Source organism: Danio rerio, chromosome 13 (assembly GCF_049306965.1).
Source record: "Danio rerio strain Tuebingen ecotype United States chromosome 13, GRCz12tu, whole genome shotgun sequence".
In the NCBI taxonomy this organism is placed as follows: Eukaryota; Metazoa; Chordata; class Actinopteri; order Cypriniformes; family Danionidae; genus Danio; species Danio rerio.
The window spans coordinates 13,127,090-13,152,399 of NC_133188.1; the positions used below are offsets into that span (position 1 = coordinate 13,127,090).

At 38.2% G+C, this 25,310-nt stretch overlaps 1 protein-coding gene across 7 annotated transcripts in view; it reads left to right on the forward strand.

Annotated features, from left to right (window-relative positions):
* lingo2b (leucine rich repeat and Ig domain containing 2b) overlaps positions 1-18,690 on the forward strand; it is a 53,286-nt gene extending 34,596 nt beyond the window's left edge. For 6 of the 7 annotated variants that reach the window (XM_073919705.1, XM_073919707.1, XM_073919708.1 and 3 more), the window contains one exon: positions 16,133-18,690. In XM_073919705.1, the coding sequence (XP_073775806.1) occupies positions 16,133-17,962 (1,830 nt within the window). In that variant the 3' untranslated portion in view covers positions 17,963-18,690. The remainder of the gene's footprint in view (positions 1-16,132) is intronic. The other variant, NM_001145582.2, reaches the window with a different exon arrangement.
* Positions 18,691-25,310: the final 6,620 nt, after the last annotated feature.

Here is a 25,310-nt window from a genome sequence, read left to right on the forward strand (position 1 = left end):
GACCTTCTTTGCTTTCAGAAACTTTGATGTAGAGGCTGAAGTATGAAAAGGAGCACTATCCTGCTCAAGAATTTACTCTCCAGTGGTTTGTAATGTAATGGGCAACATAAATATCTTAATACCTCCGGCTGTTAATGTTGCTATCCACTCTGCAGATCTCTCGCATGGCCCCATACTGAATGTAACTCTAAACCATGATTTTTCCTTCACCAAACTTGACTGATTTCTATGAAAATCTTGGGTCCATGCGGGTTCAAATAGGTCTTCTCCAGTATTTGTGATGATTGGGATGCAGTATAACGGATGATTCATCTGAAAAATCTACCTTCTGCCACTTTTCCAAATGATTAACTAGAAGTCAAGTTATTATTTGCTGCTCTTACAACTGGGATTGACGGCACGACTTTTGTCAGGTAGTATACTATAAAAGTCAATGCGGTTTCCAACATTTTTCAAAATATTTTCTTTAGTCTTCAACAAAAGTAAGAAACTCATCAAGGCTTAAAACAATTAAAGGGGGAGTAAATGGCAGAATTTTCATTTTTGGTGGAACTATCCCTTTAAAAGAAGCTTCTTGACACCAATGTTATAATTGTGAAATATTATTACAGATTTGATTTGGATTAAATCTGAATTTTCAGCATCGTTACACCAGTCTTCAGTGTTACATGATCCGTCAGAAACCATTATCATATGACATTTACTATTATCAGTATTGAAATCTTTTGGGACTTTTCAAATATTTATATTCATTCATTCATTTTCTTTTCGGCTTAGCCTTAATCCGGGGTCGCCATAGAAAAATTAACTGCCAACTTATCCAGCACGTGTTTTAACACAGTGGATGGCCTTCCAGCTGCAACCCATCTTTGGGAATATATTTATTATATTATATTATATTATATTATATTATATTATATTATATTATATTATTCATTAATTAATTAATTAATTCATTTTCTTTTCGGGTTAGTCCCTTAATTAATCTGGGGTCGCCACAGCGGAATAGTGCTACCCACTGCGCCACCACGTCACCCTATATTATTTAGATTATATTATAATGTTCATGTTCATATACTCATATTAAATTGTGATATACCACATAGTACATAAAAGTTATTTACTTTTTTATATCAAGAAAACAATAAATTGTTAAAGAGTGAAAATATTACAGTGGCTGAGAGAGCTTAATGCACTGCAGTTTAAGAAAACACATGCAAATACAAAAACTTGAGAAAATTGAGAAAAGATTTTCATTCGTTTGTTTGACAGCACACATGCTGCAAATCCTCACAACGCAAACAAATTAATAAAACGTGCTGCATTTTCCCTAAAACATGATGGACCCGGCTACTTACTGTATGTTATAGTTATTTATGCTAATAAAATACTAAAGACAATGGAAATCACAAAAACCTTACATTTCAAAGATCACCTTTAACTTTACTGAGCAATAGTCATGGCACAGCGGCATCCGTCACGTTTTAGGGTCCCCTTGAAACATTTTCATTGTATTCCGATGATTTTTATGTTTTTTGTACAGATCGATGTTTCTGTGTGCTGTCAAACGGGTGGAGATCTTTTCTTCCTTTTCTGGCATTTTTTTGTAGTTGCATGTGTTTTCTTAAAACGCAGCATGTTAAACCCTCTCAGCCACCATAAAATATAAACTGAAAAAAACATAAAAGGTGAAAAATACCACAGTTTCCACAAGCATATGAAGCAGGATAAAGCTTTTTTTATATATTATTCATTCAGAATCATTATTTATTCATAATCTCTAATCATTTATCATAATTTAATAGCAAATCTGCATGTTATCGTAATATCTGAAGGATCATGTGACAATAGTCAGGTTTCAGTGACATTTGCAAAAAATAAAAATAAATCCTAAAATGTGAATTAGGGGTGTTTCCATCAAGTTTTAAGAGTGCTGACTGTAGTATTGGTAACCTAGTAACCAACAGTAAATCAGCCAAGCATAATGGAGACAGCTGGTTCATCAAGTGGGTGTGATGTTCGATACATCATAGTTTATTCGGCAAATGCATATTCATCTTCCATGATTCGAACATAGCCAAAACCACCCCAAGCCATACCTGCCAACACACTCATTTTGCCAGGAGTCTCCCGTATTTCATATTCATCTACTGCCACCCTCCCATTTTGTTATTTCTCCCAGAAAACTCCCTGTCTGTGCTGTAATATCCCCAGGTCGTCAACTTTGGTATAGTATCCAATTGCATCAGCCGCCTGAAACCCGTTTCATAGTACAGTTACTAACACCACAGTGCAGTTATTACCCCTCACCCTCGGTCACCTGGATTTTTAGAGACAAATTTTGGCAGGTATGCAAGTGTTTTTTGTTTTGTTTTTGGGAACATTTTTATAAAAAAATCTGGCATTTCAATCACTCTGTTCTTACACAATATGTAAAAATATGCATTATCACAGGGTATTACAGCCTAATCTCACGAGGAAACGTAAGTTTTGTCAGTTTAGTGGCTAATTTGTATGAATTCGTACGAGTTAAGTTGTATGAAAATGTACAATTTTAAAAAGGAAGTGTGGCACCTAACCCCACCCCTTATCCAAACCGTCATTGGGTCATGAGCAAATCGAACTAAATTGTACGAATTAGATCAAACGAATTCATACGAATTAGCCACTAAATCAAAAAGTTATGAATTGCGGTGCGATTTAGTTGCGTATTACCAAGCTTGTGCTAATCATGCTGTAATATCTGCTTTAAATTCCATAAACAAATTCAATTTGAAATTACATTCATAGTATATCTCACAAATGTATAGTCATTACTGTGTTTTTGATCAAATAAATGCAGCCTTGGCGAGCAGAAGAGACTTGATTAAAAAAAAACAATAATCTTACAGATACCAAATATATGCATGCGTCGCAAACCCCTCCCTCCACCTTCCAGAAAATCCAACTGTTTCCCTTCGGGTCTCAAATAGCTCAAAACACACACACACACTCGTGCCAGAGGGAGATGGGACACTGCGCTCTCAGTGGCTGTGGTGGTTTCACTCAATGAAAAATGGATGAGACTAAATTTAGATAAACTAAAATTAGACCCAGTTAATCTTCAGAATGTCCTCAAAGTAAGAGAAACCGCAGGCTTCACAATCTCCGTCTGTGGAAGAGAGAGACGTCGATGTAGAGCTATGAGGAGACGCGGACGGATTGATTTCTACAACTCACCTGCAGTAGTGTGAGGAGGAAACACTCTGATCTTTACTTTGATATGGTAGAAGAGCACACAGAAGGTTTTTGATACTCGTATACGTTCACAGCAAATATCAGGGAGAGCTGCTATAGAGTGATTTTTGTGGACTGTTGACTGTTGTCTAAATGGAGAGCAAGCAGAGGTTAAATCTGACGTTCTGTACTGTGGTCTTGATTCTGAAGAAGAAAGATATACAGTATATATTCTGTTTGTTAGTAAATTCTTATTATGTTTTAGTCCAGGTTGGCAGTTAGACTTTTAACAATATTATATAAAACTACTGCCTAAAGATGCATTTATATAATAATTAAAATATAATACTAGATTCAGTCGTGTAAAGTAACAAATTATAAATACTCAAATTACTGTAATTGAGTAGTTTTTCTCAGGAATTGTAGTTTTAAAAATGTGTACTTTTACTTTCCCTTGAGTACATTTTTAGTGCTGTATTATCTGTACTTTTACTCAACTGCTTTCCTTCAACCTGCAGTCACTACTTTAACATTTCTTTACTATGGGGATTAGAAAAATCAGTCCTGTTATCAATCACACCGCACATAAAAGGTAAATCACATCAGAACTATCTCAAAACACGGGTGCTTTATAATTGCAGCAAACTGATTGAAACTGTTAAAAGTGTCCAAGAAGATGTCCAAAATTTTTACACGCATTGACCCAGAGACTGTTTAGACGCGTGTCACTGATGAGAAGGTGGCGGATGTTTTTCTGTATGATGACCAAAATGGCCTTAAAGGGCACCTAGGTTCAGATTTATTATGTATCATTTGTGTCTCCAGAAGAATGTGTCCGTAAAGTTTCAGCTCAAAACATCCATCAGATTTTTTATTATACCTTTTATAAGGGCCTACTCACACTATGCCATCCGTACCATGCCCAGGCCCGTTTCCCGAATCGTTTGAGAAGTGTGAGTGCGCTGAATCAGGCTCAAGCCGATTCACTTGGCCGGCCCTGGCCCGGTTGGAGGAGGTGGGCCTGAGCGCGGTTCACTTGGGCTGAAAGCCCGAAACTGAAAGCGAGACCTGACTTTTAAGGGACTGTTTCATATGGATTTGTTAATCATTCTTACTGTTTAGTGAACGCAAACTGCCGTAGCTTATTAAATACGCAAACCCCTCACTGCACGACAGCTGCGCACCTTCAGCAGACCTCCTCATTCCTGCAGCACGAGGGCTTTATGATTGTTTACGAGCGCCAAAAGTGGTGGATCTGTTCGGCGAAATATCTGACTGTGTGTCACCGCATCCCTAAGGACTGTTTGGCGAAATATTTGACTGCATGTCACTGCATATCAAACGACTGAAACAATATAACTAGAGAAATCTCCACTGTGCTGCTGAGTGAGAGCACTTCTCACTGAACAGTGCAGCAGCGATGACGTAAGCGTGCCGAGGCCCGATTGTGGTGTGAGTGCGGGCCGTCGGGGGAGACTGGAGGGGGGACAAGCGTGCTTTGGCCCGGTTCGAGGCAACTGTACCTAGTGTGAGTACGGCCTAAGATTCTGTTTTATACATTTTTGCATTGGGTGGCGGTTTTGCTGTACTGCGCCTTTAAGGCTAGTCCTCCCCACCCACCATTTCTACGCGCCTTTCTGCGTGCCTTAAGGCTGATTTATACTTCTGCGTCAAACACCGGGGTATGCTACGGCGCTGACGCATAGCCCTTCGCCGTGGCCATCGCCGTCACTGACGTGCACCTCTCAAAAAATGTAACTACACGTCGCAACAACGCGTAGCGCAAGCTCTGTGATTGGTCGGCTTGGTAGCGATGACGAGTCGGGGCGGGACCGAGAGCCACGCGAATGGCGCAAACCCAATGTATCGATTGTTTACAAGTGTGGAGTCCCGTGAAGGAGCTCTGGATGGAAAGTTTTGTTTTGTGTTTACCTCGTAGTTAAAGTTGGGTTACGCCGGTCACTTGGCGCAGAAGTATAAATCAGGCTTTAATCTCCTCCCTCGGCTGCCTCAGACAACAAACAGACATAAAGGAAGCAGATCTCAGGTAGCGTTTGTGAGAAATACTACAGTAAGAACTTTACCCATGATTATTTAATGCATTTGCTGTGTTAAGTTACAACATCAATATCATTACAAAGTTCACGCGCACACACAGACACACATTCCCAGCATGGACACGATACACGTATACATAAACAGTGCGTTTAGCTTTGCACTCTTTTTGCACGCATATGTGAGAGGATACAGGCTAATCTCCACAGCTGTATGGTATCTGTTGTTAATGTAGAAAATTAACCAGAATTAACGTACACAAAGCGGGATTGAAGCATCTTCTTTCATAATTGTAATATACACTATACCTACACATATTTCTGTCCAAACAGCTTGAAAAGTAGATTTTACACCATAGGTGCCCTTTAAACACCCAGCAGGTACAAGACACTAACATGACGTTGCATTGAGTTTAGAAATGAAAATTGGGTTGACATTAGAACCCAACCTAAAATCAACCAAATATCAACGTCTAATGAAGTTACACCTTGACGTTTTGTGGAAGTTACCACTATGACGTCTGTCAGATGTTGTATTTTGGTTGCCACACCTGACGAATAAATGTCAGTATATGACATCAATATGACGTTGGTTTAAGATGTCGGCTCAACGTTGGATTTCTAACACAACCTAAAATCAACCAAATATTAACGTAATATTACTTCTTTATTGGACATCAAAATAACGTTGTCCTTAGATGTTGGCTAGACATTGAATTTTGGTCATCTGACATCACAACCTAAATCTAACCTAATATTAACGTTTTATGACGTTGTGTGCCTGCTGGGCAATATCTAAATGCTCTACAGAATGTTACGTTTACACATTTACAAATTACATATAAATTCATACCTCATAATCTGAGTAATATTTACAACAGATATTTTTACTCTAGTCAAGACTACTATTTTTTCTGTGCATGATTAAAACACTATTAGATGTTCATTTTCAGTGTATCACTTTCTGCGAAGGAATTCATGAGTGCACAATATAATAAGTTGATTAGGAAGTCAAGAAACCAATTGCCTTAAATTTCTAAGTGCCCCCCTTGAAGTATTGTAGGATGCACTCTACCCACACTGGAAGAACTACACAACGCCTGTTGTTTTAAAAAAGGACCTTCAGGAAGATGGTACAGATCAATTCATGCAAGGACAAACTGATTGAAATAGAGTTTATGTCCAACTGTGGTAATCATTCTTAATGCTGCTAAAAATAATGGACTCAAGTGTATAGTGTGTCTGAGCACATGTATGACCACACTTCTGTATTAGATATATTTATTTTTATACAATTTATTTGAGTCGTTTTAGCACTCTGATTTTATAGACGAAATGATTGTTGCGCTGACTGGAGAACATTTTTAAAATTTCATTGTACTTGCGACAATGATAATAATGGTCAATTCTAATCTAGTATTTACTGTTAGGTTATTGATTATTGTAAGTTGCCATACTTTCTTATAGTCAAGAGAATGTATTAGTCAACAGATATTAAGTAGACAGTTAACTAATACTCTGAAAATTAGTTGGCATGAAGCTGCAGTGTAAATTATAGTCACCAAAATGTGCAAAAGAAACCATCAAAATAAATTGATACCAAATATTTAGTATATTTTCTACCATAAAGGTGCGGTTTAGCACATTCAATAAGTTAAATTGTTCTCTAATATCTACACAAAAGGAATGTGCCTTAATTCTCCAGAAATTGCATTATATGTTCATTTATTCATTTTCTTTTCGGCTTAATCCCTTTAATAATTTGGGGTCGCCACTGCTTAATGAACCGCCAACTTATCCAGCATATGCTTAACACAGCGGATGCCCTTTCAGCTGCAACCCATCACTGGGAAACATCCATACACACTCGTTCACACACATACACTACGGACAATTTAGCCTGCCCAGTTACCAACCTATTCCACATGTTTTTAGACTTGGCGGGGAAACTGGAGCACCCGGAGAAAACCCATGCAAACACTGGGAGAACATGCAAACTCCACACAGAAACGCCTACTGACCCAGCCGAGGCTCGAACCAGCAAACTTCTTGCTGTGAGGTGAACGTGCTACCCACTGCGCCACCGTGCAGCCATGTTCATTTATAAAAGGGAGGAATTAAACCTAGAATCCGAATCTCCATATTGACCATATTTGGAATGGTCGTGATTATTAATAAGCTCTGGTCTGACATCCGTAGCAGTTCTCAGAGCCTGCTCTATCATACACATACATTCACTCTCTCACACAGAGCGAGAGAGAGATATATTTTTCCAGCAGAGATGTTTTAGGAATTGCATTTTGAAGCTTTCACATGTATGGAAACACAGCCAGAAATTAATATCAACCTCTACATAAACAGATGAGTTTAAAAGTGTATTGCTGTTGTCACACTCACTAACGACCTATATATGCTTGCAGATCGCTGGTATACATGCGGATCGCTATAAGGACTATAAATCCACCATGATATGATCTACAAGATCCAGTTATGCACCACACACACTCAATGGTTGCTGATCCTGACTGATTGCAGACACACAGCTGAAGGATTGTCAAAGACTGATTACAAAGACTTTAAATACAGTGCGCGCACACACACACACACACACACACATCAGGGCTGAGTCTTGTTTTACAATTTTGTGACATTATGATGCGTTTTCTCTTCCTTGCCGTGTTTTTGACCCTTTTGAGCCTTGTTTGTATATGTTGTCTGCCTGTACTGACCTATCGCCTGTGTTTTTGACTTCAACTCTGGATTTGCCTGCATATATCTGTTTGCTCCGGATTGTGACCATTGCTTGCCTGACCACTCAATAAATCAGTGTTTGGTTCCGCTCACCCTTGTCAGAGTCCATTTCACATTACAGTTGTTCTTTCAAAACAAAATGACACAACGTATAAATGTCATTTAGCACTTTTATTCTGCAGTCTACATGTGTCTGTTGCCTCAAGCATAGAACACCAAACATAGATGCCAAATTTCACAATATACATGGTAAATTAACAAAAGATAAATAAACAGACTTGATGAATACATTTTTAATCTGTATATGCTGCATTTTGTGTTCTGACGAGCTGCAATGGCTGGTGGAGAACTGCATTTGGTTGAGTCCTCGTTGTTTAACATTGTTGTTTAACAAGGCGTAATGCAGCTGGCTTTAGTCGAGTCTTTGGCTTTCTTAGTCTGCATGCATCTTTCTTCAAAATAAGAGTCCCAGAAACATAGTAAATTTAATATAAGCTTAACTTAAAATCTATCAGTGTGTGTTTGGCTGCTGAACTTCTGATGACACGGTTGCTCGTGCAGGTCCAGCTGACATAGAATGTGACCCTCTGAGGACTTATGTTGGGCAAAAGTAAAGGCATTTTTCTTAGTATATTAATTTTCAACTCTCATATATATATATATATATATATATATATATATATATATATATATATATATATATATATATATATATATATATTTTTTTTTTTTTGTTACAAAAAATACTGTTTATCATACATACTTTTAAAGTATGGAAAAACTATTTTATTCAGATCTGATGTGATGTATATATCTCAATTTCAAAAAATGACACTTGGTTTAATCTACATATAGTACAGTATATTAAGCAATCATTTAAAGGATAATTCACCCAAGACTTGAATCATTCCGAATCCTAACCCACAAAAAAAAGATATGCAATTTATTTTAGAAGAATTTATTATTATTTTCTTTATGCTTTATATAATGCGCAGATTAAATTTAAGTTTTTATTTGCATATGAAAAATTTATCAGCAAACAATGTTATACAGCATTCAAATCTTAGCATGGAGGCTCAGGCATGCTGGCTTTGACGCACAAGGTTTCTCGGGTAACTGTAGTTAAATCTAAAAGATGAGATGTATGATGTAAAATGACAGGAAAGAGATTAATAAAACACTGGCAAGCCCAACTACCACAAAGTTAACACAAGACACAGAACTGTGGAAACTGAGGACTTAAACAAACTGGGAGATCAAATCAACACAACAATGAACAGGTGTTTAACTCAATTAAAAACCATGGAAACTAACAATGAACTAGAACAAAGGCATGCAAGCAATAAAAAAGGGTAATAAACAAGACAAACGTGAAACAAGGACCAATGGAGCTCACTCTTACATGTCATGTGACATGTAGGAGCTTCTTCAAGAACCAGTGAGATTTATTTTTGTGTTTGCTGATCATTTTTTATATGTGACCATGGACCAAAAAACATAAGGATCAATTTTGATGGCAATTGAGATGTATACATGATCTGAAAGCTGAATAAATAAGCTGCCCATTGGTGTATGGTTTGTTGTAATAGGATCAGGGCTTAATTTGTGCCGGAATAAGCCGGATTCGGCACCTCTAAATCTGATCCAACACCTCATTGTACACGGCTCTTCACTTTCTACCGCGACTCCCTAACCCTCTTCACTTTTGTCCGCGGCATACCGATCTGTTCCGGGAACTCGCAATTTACAAATTAAGCACTGGATAGGATTTTTGTTTTTGAGATACAACTACCTTAAGTTGCATGCATGCAGTCTGAGTGTTTATAAAACAAAATATTGAGAAAACTGCCTTTAAAACAGTCCAATTTATGTTCTTAACATGGCATCTTGTTAATCAAAAATTAAATGTAGATATTTAAACAGAAGAATTTTTTTCAAATAATTGTATAAAAGAACTTTAATACTAATGATTTCAAATGAATAATTTAGACTAATACTATCTATTTATCTAAGCTCTCTGAAAGGGATGTCCCGATGCTAACCCAGATTGAATCCAAAAAACGTAAAACCACAGCTGACCAACCTACTGCAGATTTAAAACTGTTCATTGGGATCTCCACAGGGTCAATATGCATGGCCAGGCTGGTATAGCCAAACCTTGGTCACTCGTACCAATGTCAAACGTCGTTTTCAATAGTGCCAGCAACGAAAATCTTGGGCGGTGGACAATGTGAAACATGTATTGTTCACTGAAGTCCACCTTTATTGTCATCTGGGAGAGTTATGTTGTGGAGCAGCCCCAAAGAAGTGTACCGCCCAGACTGTTGCAAGCCCAGAGTGAAGCATGTGGGGGATCAGTGATAGTTTGGGCTGCAATACCATGGCATTCTATAGGCCCGTAATTGTGCTAGATGGGCGCGTCACTGCCAAGAACTACCGAACCATTCTGAAGGAGCATGTGCACCCAATGGTGCAAACATTGTATCCTGACGGTGGTGCCGTCTATCAGGATTATAATGCACCAATATACACAGCAAGACTGGTGACCGAGTAGCTTGAAAAACAAGAAAGTGAAGTTGAACATCTCCCATGGCCTGCACAGTCACCAGACCTGTTTATTATTGAGCTACTTTCTTACGTTTTGAAAAAGTGAGTCGAGTAATGTTTCCCTCCACCAGCATCACGTTGGCTACTATTTTCCGAGAATGGCTCAAAATCCCTCTTGCCACTGTCCAGGGCTTGTCTTGTCAAGACAAATTGATGCTGTATTGGCCACAAAAGGAGGCCCTACACCATACTAATGAATTATTCTAATTTAAACCAGGCATTTCAGTTTCATTATCCCAACCCCTGTTTTTATTTATTTGTTAAATCTCTATGAATGTTTTAAAGCATTTGGAGTTTTTGCTAATAGCCTTTCAATGGAGGTACAGAAATCTCTGAGATTTGATTAAACATCTTAATTTGAGTTTTGAAGATGAACAAAAGTCTGACATGAGGGTATAGTTCATTACATTCGCTCCATCCCATTCATCGGAACATTTCTACCCGCTGTGACTGTGAGTTTGAGAAAGAGCGACAGATTGCGGATGTGAGATAAAGATTTTGTCAAAGACTGAGAGGAGTACATTTGTTCGGCTAAAAGCTGCTCCCTGCTGGGTGACAACATATCCTCTCATATAATGGCTTATCTCTATTCCCAAACAGAGGACTCTGTGATGATTAATTGATAAACTTTGCCTTAAAATGCATCCCTAATCCAGACACCTTTAGCAAGAATTACACGAACGCTCGTGCTCTCCCCTGCTGCTGATACTGTCATCAGATCGGCTGGGATGAATTGAATTATTAACTCATTAAAACTTAATAAACCTCTCCTGTCAGCGAGCAGCTCCCCATCACGATCCGCGGGCTTAGCGCTGCCCCCTGATGTTCCTCCCAGACGCATCCTCTGTCTTCATTCTGACACTCACGCTGGCAGGCCAACGTTTGACGTGTTGCGTCGCGACAAACCTGATGGACTTGTGAATGAAACTGAGCGCCGTCAAGGTTGAGAAATGCTTTTCTTGCACAAGCAAGGACATCTGTAGTCACACTCCTTGAAAGGCAGTGCAAACGCGGCAGCAGATTTGGTGGCATGTATTGATATTGATTTGAAAGGAAGCCTAGTCTTGCTCTTATTAATCATATAAGCGTTTGACTGTGGAGACCTGCGCTTGTCGAACATCGTTTGCGTCATTTAGGCCTGCGTGAGGTGAAATAAATTCACAATTAGCCTTTCAGAGTTTGTTTTAGCTATTTATTTAGTCATTTTTTTGTCATGCAATCAAAATGTTACAATCTTGTGATTCTGATCTTTTCATCAGCGTTGAATGAGTTCTAAATGTGTAATTACCAGTTAATATGTTAAAATTCAGCTTGTTTTCTAAGAATTGGGACTTTGGTTAAACCCAAATTTGAAAAAGAAATTGTGAACTATAAACTCAGAACTGTGTGGAATTACAAGAAATAATTCCAATTGGTGTAGTTATACACTGAAAAAGACTTTTGCTGCTTGTTGAAACTACTTATTTTAAAGGGCACCTATTTTACCCCTTTTTCAAGATCTAAGATAGGTCTGTTGTGACTTTAGAATGTGTCTGTAAAGTTTCAGGTCAAACCCCTCATCAGATTTTTTATTATAGCTTTAACAATATTGGAATTTTCAGCTCTGAGCATATTGTAGCTGTTTTTGTTGCCTGTGTCTTTAATGCAAATGAGCTAGTTCTTCCCGCCCACCATTCCCACATGCCTGTCAGATTGTGTCATCTCCTGCTGCAGAAAGGAAGCAGATCTCAGGGAATTTCCCAATGATTATTTGAAGAATTTGTTGTGGAGTTGTTAATTCAAGCCTTTCTGCAAGGATGAGTCACACACAACGTCCTTACACAGTTAACGCGCACACACCACGTTTAACTTTGCACTGTTTTTGCACAGCAAATGAGACATGACACATTAACATCCACTGCTGTATGGATATCTGTTATGTTAACGTACTAATTAAACCTAATTTAACATCCACAAACTGAAATTGAAACATCTTTTTAATAATTGTACTGACATGCGGCTGTGGTGATGACTTACATAGCGATTTTACTGTATTTAGCTTACTTTATTACAAACATGCACTGTTTTAAAAACGTTTTAGACTTGTACAACTCTTAATTACATTTGATGATGATTGATGATCACAGCGAGCTGAACAGATCTTTTAATCCCAGTTGCTTTGTGCACAACCTGTCGCAACCTGCGACCAAGACATGTTAATATGTGGCTGTCAATCAATTCAGTAGGCGGAGAAAACCGTACTCCTAAGCCATTTTGCAGTGGGCCTTAAAATAGGAGGGATTTAGATCCTATTTTAACATCAAGAAATGAAAAAAAGAGACATATTGTCTTTACATTACCCCGATATTACTGAGGACACACTATACCTACACACAGTTCTGTCTGAACAGCTTTTAAAAAAGATGATTTTTATCATAGGTGCCCTTTAAATGAGTTGAAAAGACACGATTCTTAATTCTTAAGGACAACTCAATTGTTTTCTGTCCAATCCACTTAAGTTTAAAAAAACGATTAAGTTAACTTAATCGATATGTGTTGATGAATGAACATGAATGAACTGTGTGGAACCTAGCATTTTTTACAGTGTATAAACTCTGAACTACAAGAAAAGAGTTTTTGTCTTGAAATCCTGAAATTATATCCTGTGATTGTTATTTTTTGTGAAACATTTAAATTGTGAGAGCATATTAACTTCTGCAATTTGACTTCAAATAATTTTGATTTCGAACTATTGCAGTTGCCAATTTATCATTTGTTATTCTGAAAAAAATAGCTGTTAAATATATAAAGACAGACTTGCAAGAAATAAGGTTAGAATCACAAGAAAGACTATATAGTCATAATCGCCTAATTATAGCCTATAAAATATGAATTTGTGTTACAAATGCAAAATATAAAATGGGAGAATGTTGTTATTAAGTCAGAACTGTGAGTTTATATCTTGCAATTATGAAATTTACATAATGTGATTCTAGACTTTTTTCTTTGAGTAAACTGAAAAGGAGTGGTTTGATGAACCTGAAAAGTAAACCTGAAAATTAAAATTGAAAATTTCCCATGGTCTGCACTGTAACCAGACCCTAATACTATTAAGCCATTTTGGGGTGTTGTGGAGGATCTACTGCAGAAACATTTTCCTCCACCACAATCACATAGTGACCTGGCCACTATTCTGCGAGAAGAATGACTCTGGCCACTGTGCAGGACTTGTATCTGTCATTCCCAAGACAAATTGATGCTGTATTGGTGGCAAAGTAGTCCCTAAACCATACTAATGAATCATTGTGGTCTAAAACCAGGCCTTTTATTTTAATAGTCCAACATCTGTATTTATTTATTTTTCTCTCACTTTTTTTCTCAGTAAACTCAGAATTGTGAAAAGAAAATTGTTAGAGCCAATTAACTTGAATATACTTGAATGAGTTTTTGCTGTTTTTAGCTTGCAAATTTGATTTCAAAACTCATAATTAAATGTAATAATTAACACCTTACAATTCTGCCCTTTTGTTTAGAATTTTGACTTTGGATTGCTCAGTTTTGAATAATAAACCTGCAAACTTATATAGTTCTTCTGAGAAAAATGACAAAATAGAAACTCAGAGTTACAAGAAAGCCTATAAAGTCACAGTTTAAATTGTGAGATATGAAAAAGCCAGAATATTATTACAGTAACACAAATTACACTCTTCTTAAGTTTTTATTGATCAGAAGTTCCTCTATTTATCCATGTTGTTTAAATGCGTTTGGTTCATTCAAAGTGTGCTTTGCATTAAGTTTGTAGGAATAATAAGGGCTAGTCGAATATCCTTGACACAGTCATGCCACACGTCTGAATTATACATCAGAGAAAAACTAGGCACAAGGTTTATTCAGCGCATGCAGGTCATTCTGTAGCTATATCGGTTATGAGGGCGCTCCACGGTGGCTTACCCGCTCACTGAAAGCTGTCTGCCCCATTTTTCAGCCCAAGATTATGACCATTTCCCTACAGGGCCATTTTAGAGCAATGATGGAAGCAGACTCCTTTATGTTTTTAGGCTGTTAATAATTGATTAAGAGTATGTGCTTGTAACCTTTCCCTAATCTATGCTAGTCGATAATTATATATTCTAAACGATTACTACTCTTTCATAATAACAGGAAACGCGTCGTCTTGTAGTATGCATAAAAATATTGAAATGCAGCCTAAAAGTGAACAAAATACAGAAACAAATGTATAATCAGTGGTGAAATGGTCAGGGTATGTTGTAAGATGTAATTATCCAAAGCCGATTTTGGCTTTTACGATGAAGACATTCATTTTTAATTGCGAGACTAAATGGCTGTGCTATGGATGCAGGTTTAAATGGTGCATTCTCATGCAAGATAGATACCACATAAAATCAACAAATCCCCTGCTGGTGATCTGAATCTAAGAGGCTTTAACGGTCTGTTCGATTTTCATATTGTCTGAAAAAAGGCGTGTATTTCACCTCCTTTCACGGTGGCAAGGAATGTCAATAAATGGATTAGTGGCACATGTCTAGGTTAAATGTCATTATTTAAAAACCGACAAAGTATTTATTTTTACGTTGTGCTTTTATCTGCTATTTTATTGTCTCACAGACGGCATTGGTATTAATACAGTCAGTAGTGCCAATTATTAGAATTTTAAACAGTCATTTAAGATTATGGATATGTTTAAAATATCTAAATAACACATTTGTGATCCAAGTCTAAAAGACCTGTGGAATGCCTGCCTTTTGCTCTCCTCCAATATTGATTTCGATTGGCAAAGCAGGACTTGTGCCAAGGGAGCATGAGGTTTCCATGGTTATGGCATGTTTGGAGATGTCGTTCTGAAAGCAGGTTTTGTGTGTGCGCGTACGGGAGACAGAGAAAGAGACGATCGATGCACCACAGGGTTCCTATCAGCTAGAATCAGAAGAGGTCTTGCACAGAGGAGGTGTTGGGAAATTGGGATGGAACAAAAGACCTGACGTGCCTGTATGTGCATTACAGAGGTCATTCTACAAAACAAAGGCTTATTTGTGTTATCTCCTTGCTCTGTAAGCACATATGTAGAGCTAGAATTCTGCTTTTATTCTATCTCCATCTCTCTCTCTCTCTCTCTCTCTCTCTATCTCTCTCTATATATATATATAAGATTTTAATTTATATGCTTGACTGTGATTGTGTCTCTAGGTTAGATATTTTGTTGAACAATGGGAGGGTAGCAGGTTGTTGAAAATGCTAGCAACACTTCAGTTGCAGCAGTTTCATAACTACATATTCTATTCATCTTATATTATACTCAATATCTTAATATAGCCAGAAATGTACACTTATTTACAAATAAACATATATTTAGTTTCACAGGATGTCAAAAATATTCCTTTTATATATTAGCCCTCTTTCAAAGAATGACCATATGTGTGGATGTGTAGATTACCTGAAATGATTAATCATGCAGGCATTTCTCTTATGTATAATCATATTCTTCTCTCTCTGTTATCTCTCTGCAGGTGGCCATGCTGTTCTCTTTGTTCTCTTGTGCTTTGGGGCTCTCCCTCCTGCCACTCCACCTGTTTCAGTGCCCCGCCCACGCTTGCCCTGCCCGCTGCGAATGCTCTGTGCCCACGCGTTCTGTGTCATGCCATCGCAGACGGTTAGCACAGGTGCCTGAGGGCATCCCAATAGAGACACGGTCACTGGACCTCAGTAAAAACCGGCTGCGCATTGTGACGCCACAGAACTTTTCCTCACTGCTGTTGCTGGAAGAGCTGGATCTCAGCAACAACTTGTTGTCTTCTGTGGAACCTAACAGCTTTCGAGCGCAGCCACGGCTACGCTCCCTCCGACTGCGAAGCAATCAGCTAACACTGCTGCCGCGTGGAGCACTGGCGGGCCTCAGTGAGCTCACTCTGCTGGATGTCAGTCAAAACCGCCTTGTTATTCTGCTGGACTACGGCTTTGAGGAGCAGCGGAGGCTGCGGGTACTAGAGTTGAGTGATAATGAGCTAGTGTTTATTGCCCCACGGGCGTTCAGCGGACTTGCGTCCCTTCGCTCTCTGACGCTGCAGCGCTGCAACCTAAGCACAGTGCCCACACATGCTCTTGCACATCTGCATGGTCTCACCAGCCTAAGATTGCGAGATTTAGGCATTGCAGAGCTTCAGGCACACACTTTTAAGGGTCTGCCACGACTAAAACATCTGGAAGTGGACCGCTGGCCCTTGTTAGAGGGGTTTCCAACATCTGCTTTGCAGGGGTTAAACCTTAGTACGCTGTCCATTACCCACACCAACCTGACATCGGTGCCAGTCGTGACAAATCTATTGTATCTGACGCATCTCAACCTGTCCTACAGCCGTATACGGGTCCTGCCAGCAGGTTGGTTGAGAGGAATGGACCGACTGGAAGTTCTACGTGTGCGACAGGCTAATCTGCTCAGTGTGGAACCACAAGCATTTCAAGGAGCCTCCTCTCTGCGCATTCTTGACCTTTGCTATAACCGTCTCGCCACACTTGAAAGGAGTGTTTTTCCTGTTACTGAGGCCCTGCAGACTCTTTTGATTGGCCAGAATCCGTTAGTTTGCGACTGCCGTCTACGCTGGCTCCTGGAAAGGACTCCACCTTTGCTGTATGGAGATGTTCAACCTGAATGTAGTGCTCCTGCCCCCTTGGCTGGAAAGCCTCTTCGAGATCTTGTGGAAGCTCAAATCTCTCGCTATGTAATTTGCACCAAACCCAGGGTCATCTCCATGGCGTCTTACCCGGCACAGGCAGAAGAAGGACAGAGAGCTTGGCTGTATTGCAGTGCCGATGGAGCGCCGCCTCCATCAGTGTCATGGCTAACACCACTTAGACGACACATTACCACAAAGAGTACTGGAAGGGTGGTGGTCCACACTAATGGCTCGCTTGAGTTTCGCATGGCAGAGCCTCAGGATAGTGGCATGTACGTCTGCGTAGCATCAAACCCCGCAGGTAATGCTACTCTGTCCGTAACACTCGCGGTTAAAACCTCTGGAATCAGGGACAGGGCCCTTTACGCGAACCGCAGCTTTCTTTTTGACCCCGACTACAATAGTTCCCTGATAAACGGCACAGAGGAGTACACCATCAGGGTGGTCCTGGACTTCACCACCATCCTGGTCTCTACAGCAATGGGCTGCCTCAGCTTTCTGGGTGTTGTTTTGTTTTGTTTCTTGTTGTTGTTTGCATGGAGTCGTGGCAAAGGGAAGCACAGAGGAAGCGTGGACATTCAATACGTTCCACGGAAGAGGAAAGGCGCAAACTCAGAACTTACAGAAACAAGCGGGCCAAGACGAGTCAACATGAAGATGATCTGAACTTTGTGAATGACAGAGGATTTCACAGGTTGCATGGTTGCGTATGCGTATCTGTTGGACTTTGTGAGTCTTTGGGTAAATGTGCTGCACAGGATGTGTTTAGTCATGAAAGTTTACATGTGGTATCCCAATGAAAAAAAAAGAGAGCAAAAGAACTACGCCAAACCATATAACGCGCGTCGTCTGCGATGCTTTGTCTGTGGAAAGCATTATTTGGACATTGCAGACGTGATTTAGTTAAAGTTGTTGTATATATTTCATATTTGTGGGAAAGAATGGTATATTTCTATATATAAATATATACACACACACATGAATATATATCTATTTACAGATACATTACAATTACTTTTCAAAACGCTGCAAAAACTCAAAAGTTGTCTTCCCCAATAAGCAAAGTATCTACTGGAAAAAGCCTCGGCTGTGCTGTGTTGTGAAGTGTTTGGTTTTGCTCAGAATTCTTGTTCTCCTGGGACATCCTCTTCTTAGCAGAACCTCCAGGGGAACCGGGGAGTTTTCTGCCATTTTGTTGTAAAGATGTTAAAATGCAAGAAGCTGTTGACATGGTGGGTTCCAGGGGCTGTATTTGTGACTCAGTGGAAATCTGTGGAACTGTGTGAAAATGTTCTTTTCTTTTCTTATGTTCTGTCAAATGCTGCTCAAATGTTTTTACATACTAAATATCTGGTTATATTTTCCAAAGAAAATAAATATAAATCGTAAAGCTTGATAAGTGTTGCTGTCATCTTAGATCTTATCTTATTCTGGTGTCTCAAGTATTCCCGATGGCATAAAACTCTCCAAGCAGTAATTAATCTACACCTTGTAAGCCTTATTGCTTTTGGTACTTCTTTTTTGTATATATATATTGCACAGCTATAACTTCATTCATGTGCGTCACAGTGGTGCAGTGGGTAGCACGATCACCCCACAGCAAGAAGGTTGCTGGTTTAAGCCCCGGCTGGGTCAGTTGGCATTTCTGTGTGGAGTTGCGTGAATGAGCGTGTTTGGATGTTTCCCAGTAATGGGTTGCAGCTGGAAGGGCATCCGCTGTGTAAAAGATATGCTGGAAAAGTTGGTGGTTAATTCTGCTGTGGTGACCCCAGATTAATAAAGGGACTAAACTGGAAAAAAAAAGAATGAATGAATATAACTTCGTTCCTTTAAAGTTACCCAATTTTGCATGCAGGTTATTTCTGTTGCTAAATTTTCCAATAATCCCAATTACGGGACAGATTATGACAATGGTTGCTTGGCAACAAGCATATAAAATGTCACATATAAAAGCTTATGGTCAAGTTGAGCTTGAATTTTCAAAAAAGGTTAATAGTCCTGACAGCACAGCACATGTGCCGATAGTGACCTTTTTTTAGGTCTCTTAAAAGCATGAAATGGACTTATATTTGTCCCTGTCTGCTGTCTCTGACGTCACAGCTCAGGATTTTTACCAGGGAAGGGTTTATGCATGTCTTTGAGCAGGAAACAACATGCCAGGCAAACAATTGCCATTGAAAGGAATGGGAATAATCAATAATTCTCTTGGTATTATTGACCACCTCGATTCACAAGCAGGAAAGCTGCCGAATCCCAATTGATTTTTACCTAATAGAGGTAATCGAATTGGTCAGGCAAGAGTATTTACATTTATTTTACACTGCTTCACTGAGTGACTTCATGTCCAATACTATCATAGAGAATCTGACACTCATTGGCCTATAATTATCTGCAGTACTTTCATATTATTAGATTTCGTTGGTTGTACTGAATATGAAGGACACTTATTTTGTTCTGCTAAATGTTTTTCTAGTGCCTAAAAAACCTTATTCACAAGGCCAACATTGTATTTGATTGTTTTGAGCACTTGTTCTACAACACCATTAAAAGCATTTCTCTTGAAAATCCTCATTCCAAATCCTGATGTCAGTTGTATTATGTCTAAGCATTTAATTACATACTTCTTGCTGTTCATGTTGGACCTTGTAAAGTGAAACTTGAGCTATATTTAAACTAAATTCCTTCCTGACTCTGTCTTAACTCAGTTTTAAAAAGGAAAGATGGAAAATTGTATTTAATATAAGCGCTACACTGAATTAAATTTAACCCATCCAAACAGATTATAATGTTAAAGTCTTTCCTCCACCTAAACTGCTTTAGATTGATTGTGTTACACAAAAGTGCAAGGACAGAGTTTTCCATCAAGACAATGTGCCTCAGGTTAAACTTTTTGTCCTTGGTGCCAAATTGGTCCAGAAATCTCAGGCCGAAGCGTTAACCTCTACATTACCACAACTTCAAAATGCCCTGAAGATAGGCTAGTACTTGAGGTAAGCTTGTTTTGTTGAACAATCAAAAGCGTCTAAATATACCCCAAGCTAATTACGTCCACGTCTGTGACTCACAAATTGAAACGTAAATAAGTTTCTTTTATATTAATGTGTGTTAGCGTATGCGTCATCAACATATGACTACATGGTGTTTTTTGTGCTAAGTGCTTGACCTTGCTGAGTTCTGTCAGGACGCGTTTGGAGTGAAAATATGAGCAGGACCCACTTTTTTCTAAGTGAATGAATATTCCTCAGAGACAAATTAAAGTATCAGGAGCTGATGCATAAAGTCTTGCAAGAAGATTGACCTGGAGTACAGCTTACTAGAGAGAGAGAAACATAAAATAAGATCCACGAAGAATCATTTATAAAATAAAAAAATGGTATCAATTCTTTACAATAAAATTTACAGACATACCTTGAATCATTATAATATAAAATAAACTATTGATAACCCTTTAGACCATTGGTGTTCATTCTGTGGGTGAAATTAAGAGGGTTATAAAAAGTGAGGATTGTTTATGTCAAGCATATGAAAATGAGCACTAATTTCAAGAACGTATTGTCAGCTTATTGATTTGGAGGACCGTGCTATTGTTAAAATTAAAAGTGCCTGGAAACTTAACCCTTTAACCGCCCCACTAAGAAAAAAACTATGGATTTTTTTTTTATATTGCAATTCTCTATTCCTAATGTCACTAGTTCATGCATTTTTCACAATCAATGCATTTTTTCCTATAATTTCTAAATTAAAGACCTCTACCAAATGATTGATGTGTTTATGGAGTACCAAAATTACTATTTTATAATTAATACATATACTACACTGTAAAACCCAAAGGGTAACTTAAGTCATTTGAGTAAACGAAGCAATCTGAGTACTGTAAATCCCAATGAGTTAAAGTAACTCAAACCGTTTGAGGAAACCGATTGCTACAAACCATTTGAGTTAAAAAAACTAGTCTATATGAGTAGTGTGAACTTACTCCATTCAAGTTAAAGTAATGAGGAATTCAATTAACTCAATACCCTTCAACACTCAGTTCAAAACTCTTTTCAAATAGGTAGAATTAACTTTCAGTAGATTTTGAGTTAACTACACTCATTTCATTTAATAAAGTTGACTGTTGAGTTTTACAACGTATGAAAATAAGAAAATATAAAGTGTAACACCAATTTATTTAAAAGCAATCAAATAAAATAATTCTTGAATACTGAATCATCTTTATTTATTGTAGTATGCCATAAAATATTTCAGATTCTCAATTTTTAGATATACCTTGATTCAATATAATGTAAAATAAACGATTGATAACTTTATAGCCCAGTGGTGTTCAATCTCTTGGTGAAAAGAAAGGGTTATACAAAGTGTGAGGACTGTTCATGTCAAAAATATGAAAATGAGCACTTATTTCAAGAACCTATCGTCAACTTATTGATTTGGAGGACTGTGCTATTGCTAAAATTAAAAGTGCCTGGGAACTTGAGTTGGGTGAAGAGCTTGAGGTTGATTGGTGGGCAAATGCTGTTGATAGAATCTATTCAATGTCAATATGTGCTCAGCTTTCAATTAAAAAGCTTAAAATACTGCATAGGGTTTAATACTCCAAAGCTCTGCTCTCTAGGTTTTATCTGGTAACACTTTAGTTTGATGGTCCAGTTGAGTATTAGTAAACTGACTGCTTAATATCTGTTGATACTGCTTCTTCAACAAACATTTAACTGACTATAAGAAACTTTGCAAGTAAGTCAACTTACACTAACCCTAACCCCAACCTAACAGTCTACTTATAATCTAATGATAATTAGTTGGGATGTAGATGCAATGTAACTGGGTGCTTTCACACCTGTGAATTGATTCAGTTGTTCCATTGTTACATTGTTGCTCTTTGCTCTTGGTGCGGTTCTCTTTTACACGGCAAAGTTTCTAAAAGGACCAAAAGATCTAAAACAAGTCACGTGTGAGTAAATTCTCCTCACATTGGCCAGAGTTTCAGGGTTTATTTTGCAGAGCCCAGCTCAGCCATCAGGGGGTGGTGGTTTGGTGGTGTTTGACAAGGTGTGCGCGACGTGTCTGAAGAGCTAGGAGGGATGCGGTGGGGAGGGGTGAGAAGGGTGCTGTGCTCAAAAAATAAAAATACTTCAGTATATATATGCATTTTCTTGTTGACTTAGTGCCTTTTTAAATCCGGGGTCACCACAGCTTTTAGTATAGTTAAGATACATTTTAAGTAGCGTAGCTAGCTTAGCTCACTACATTTTTCAAGTAGCTTGCCCAACACTGGTCATACAGACTTAAGGTTGGGCTCATTAAACTCTGACTACCAATCTGCCAATCACTGATGACCTTTCAACCTACTAGCCACACCCTAGCAACCACTTTTGGCACCTTAGCAACTGTCCCATAGACTTCCATTGTAAAAAAACTACCATTGACTTTACATTGGACATATTAACAACATACCAATTCATACTAGAAACAAACTAACAAACACACTAATCATAGCGACATGCTAATTCATACTAGAACCATGCTATCAACATGCTAATTCATACTAGAACCATAGTAATTTATGTTAGCAACTACCTAGCAACCACTTAGAACACCTTAGCAACCGCCTGACAACACCTTAGCGACCACCTAGAACACCCTAGGAACCACTTAAAACAATCTAGCAACTGCCTAGCAATGCCTTAGCAACCACTTAAAACAACCTAGCAACTACTCAGAACATCCTAGCAACCGCATAGCAACAACTTAGCAACCGCTCCGTGGTCAACCTAGCAACCACTCAGGATACCCTAGCAACCACCTAGCAACACTTTGACAACTACCTGGAACACCCAAGCAACACCTTAGCACCCGCTGAGCAACCACTCAGAACACCTTAGCAACTGCCTAGCAATGCCTTAATAGTCAGAACACCCTAGCAACCACCTAGCAACACCTAAGCAACGACTCAGAACACTCTAGTAACACCGTAGCAACCTATATGTTACCTACAGTATATGAACCCTAGTAGCAAAGAATTCTGGCCCAGATTTGGCATAAAGCTGGGACATCAGGCATTCATCCTGCACTGGCATACAGCATGTGGGCCAACCATGGTCTGGGTTTGGCAGAGGTGGCACCGTCTATAATGCGTCACACAAGATTTGGGCCAGATGTAAAACGTAGTATTTGGCCCAGATTTTAAAAATTGATTTTGGGCCACGTGAGTTTGGCCAGTCTTGACCCACATTTAAAATACATAAAAATAATTTTTGATTAAATAAATTAATTCTACCAATCAGGTCACTGAGAAAAAACAAGGCCCATAGTATGCCTAAAGCACAACGCTTCATAGGTTTATTAATTTCATTGCAATCGTGATACACCAACCTATCTGGCCCAGTTCAGGCCCAGTTATGAGTTATTAACTTGGCTGAGACTTGGCCCAGATATGGTCTGTGTTTGGCCCTTGTCTGGAAGCCAGATTTGGTCCAGTCATGTACCGTAATTCACAGCGGCATGTGGGCCAAGCAAAACCTGATTGTGTGGGCCAGAGCTGGGCCAGAGAAATGTTGCTATGTGGGAAGAGTTCAGATGCAAATCCTTCTAAATCTATCAGACCTCTTTTTTTTTAAATGAGCATTTTCTATCACACTCCTCTGATTAGGTTCAGCAGTGTCATTTTATTGTTAAGGTTATAATCTAGTATAATCTATAATCCTTTTTTCAAGAATGTCACAATGGGATTTTTTTTTAACAAGGTAGATTTTCTTTTGCATCAAAACCAGCTAAATCCACTTGTGTTTTTTTTTTTTTTTTTTTGCAAACACCTCTAAATCCACATATTGGAACCAGACATTGTGATTAGTTGAAAAATCACTAAAGATGTGATTAGAAATTATTTTACCAAACATAAAACACATTACACAAACCACATGAAATTACAAATATATAAATCTGTCAACTAAGTGGCGGTTTATTCATTGGTAAAGCAGGGACTAAGCAGAAGGAAAATGAATGAATGAAATCTGTCAAGGAAATGCATTAATCAATAACATTAAAACTGACATTAATTAAATCGTAACAATCTATTTCCATTTCTGATATTTGGGATTTAGAATTAATGTAAGTAAAAATGTAAACATTGCAAACTAAACTAGATTCAAATAATGTAGCTAGGGTAAAATGTACAGTGCAAAACATTCTGATAAAAACTTTTTGCTTAAACATCAAAATAAAGCCAATAAAAACATATTCCTCTTGCTCTCATATGCTATGTGCAAAATGCAAATAAAAATATTATCAATCCAAATATTACTGCAAGGTGTACTGCAAGTAGAACAGAGCAAAACATTGAGAAACATCAATATCTGTGCTAAATGTCCATTTATATAAAAGCTTATCAGACATGTAGTATAAAGTAATATAAATGATGTATAGTTTTATACATTATGTTTGTCTTTAAAAAAGCTTTATTATAATAATTATTATCATTATTATTAAGTCATGCTATTTATCATTATTTTATTATTTATACTTGTTTTATTGTCTTGTTACGAAAGTTTAAAAGGGAAAAGTGGAAAGTCTTTCACTGTGTCTGTCAAATCAAGCGTTTATGTTCTTTTCACTCAATAAAAAAGAAAAAAGTACTTTTAAAAAAAGTAAATTTAACTTACAACTCTACAACTTACAGGCTTCACTGAAACTCCTTTAAGTCCTCTAGAAAAGTTTGAATTTATGAGTCAAAATGTAAGTATTTTACGTTTTGCCAGTTTAGTGGCTAATTCGTACGAATTCGTACGAGTTCAATCGTACGAAATGGTACGATTTTAAAAAGGAGGTGTGGCACCTGACCCCACCCCTAACCCCAACCGTCATTGGGGGATAAGCAAATCGTACTAAATTGTACGAATTAGATCGTACGAATTCATACGAATAAGCCACTAAATGAAAAAGTTACGAATTGCCCTGAGATTGTGTTGGTCAGGAAGATTTACAATGTCAGATGTGTTCAAATAAGTTTGGTGGGAGT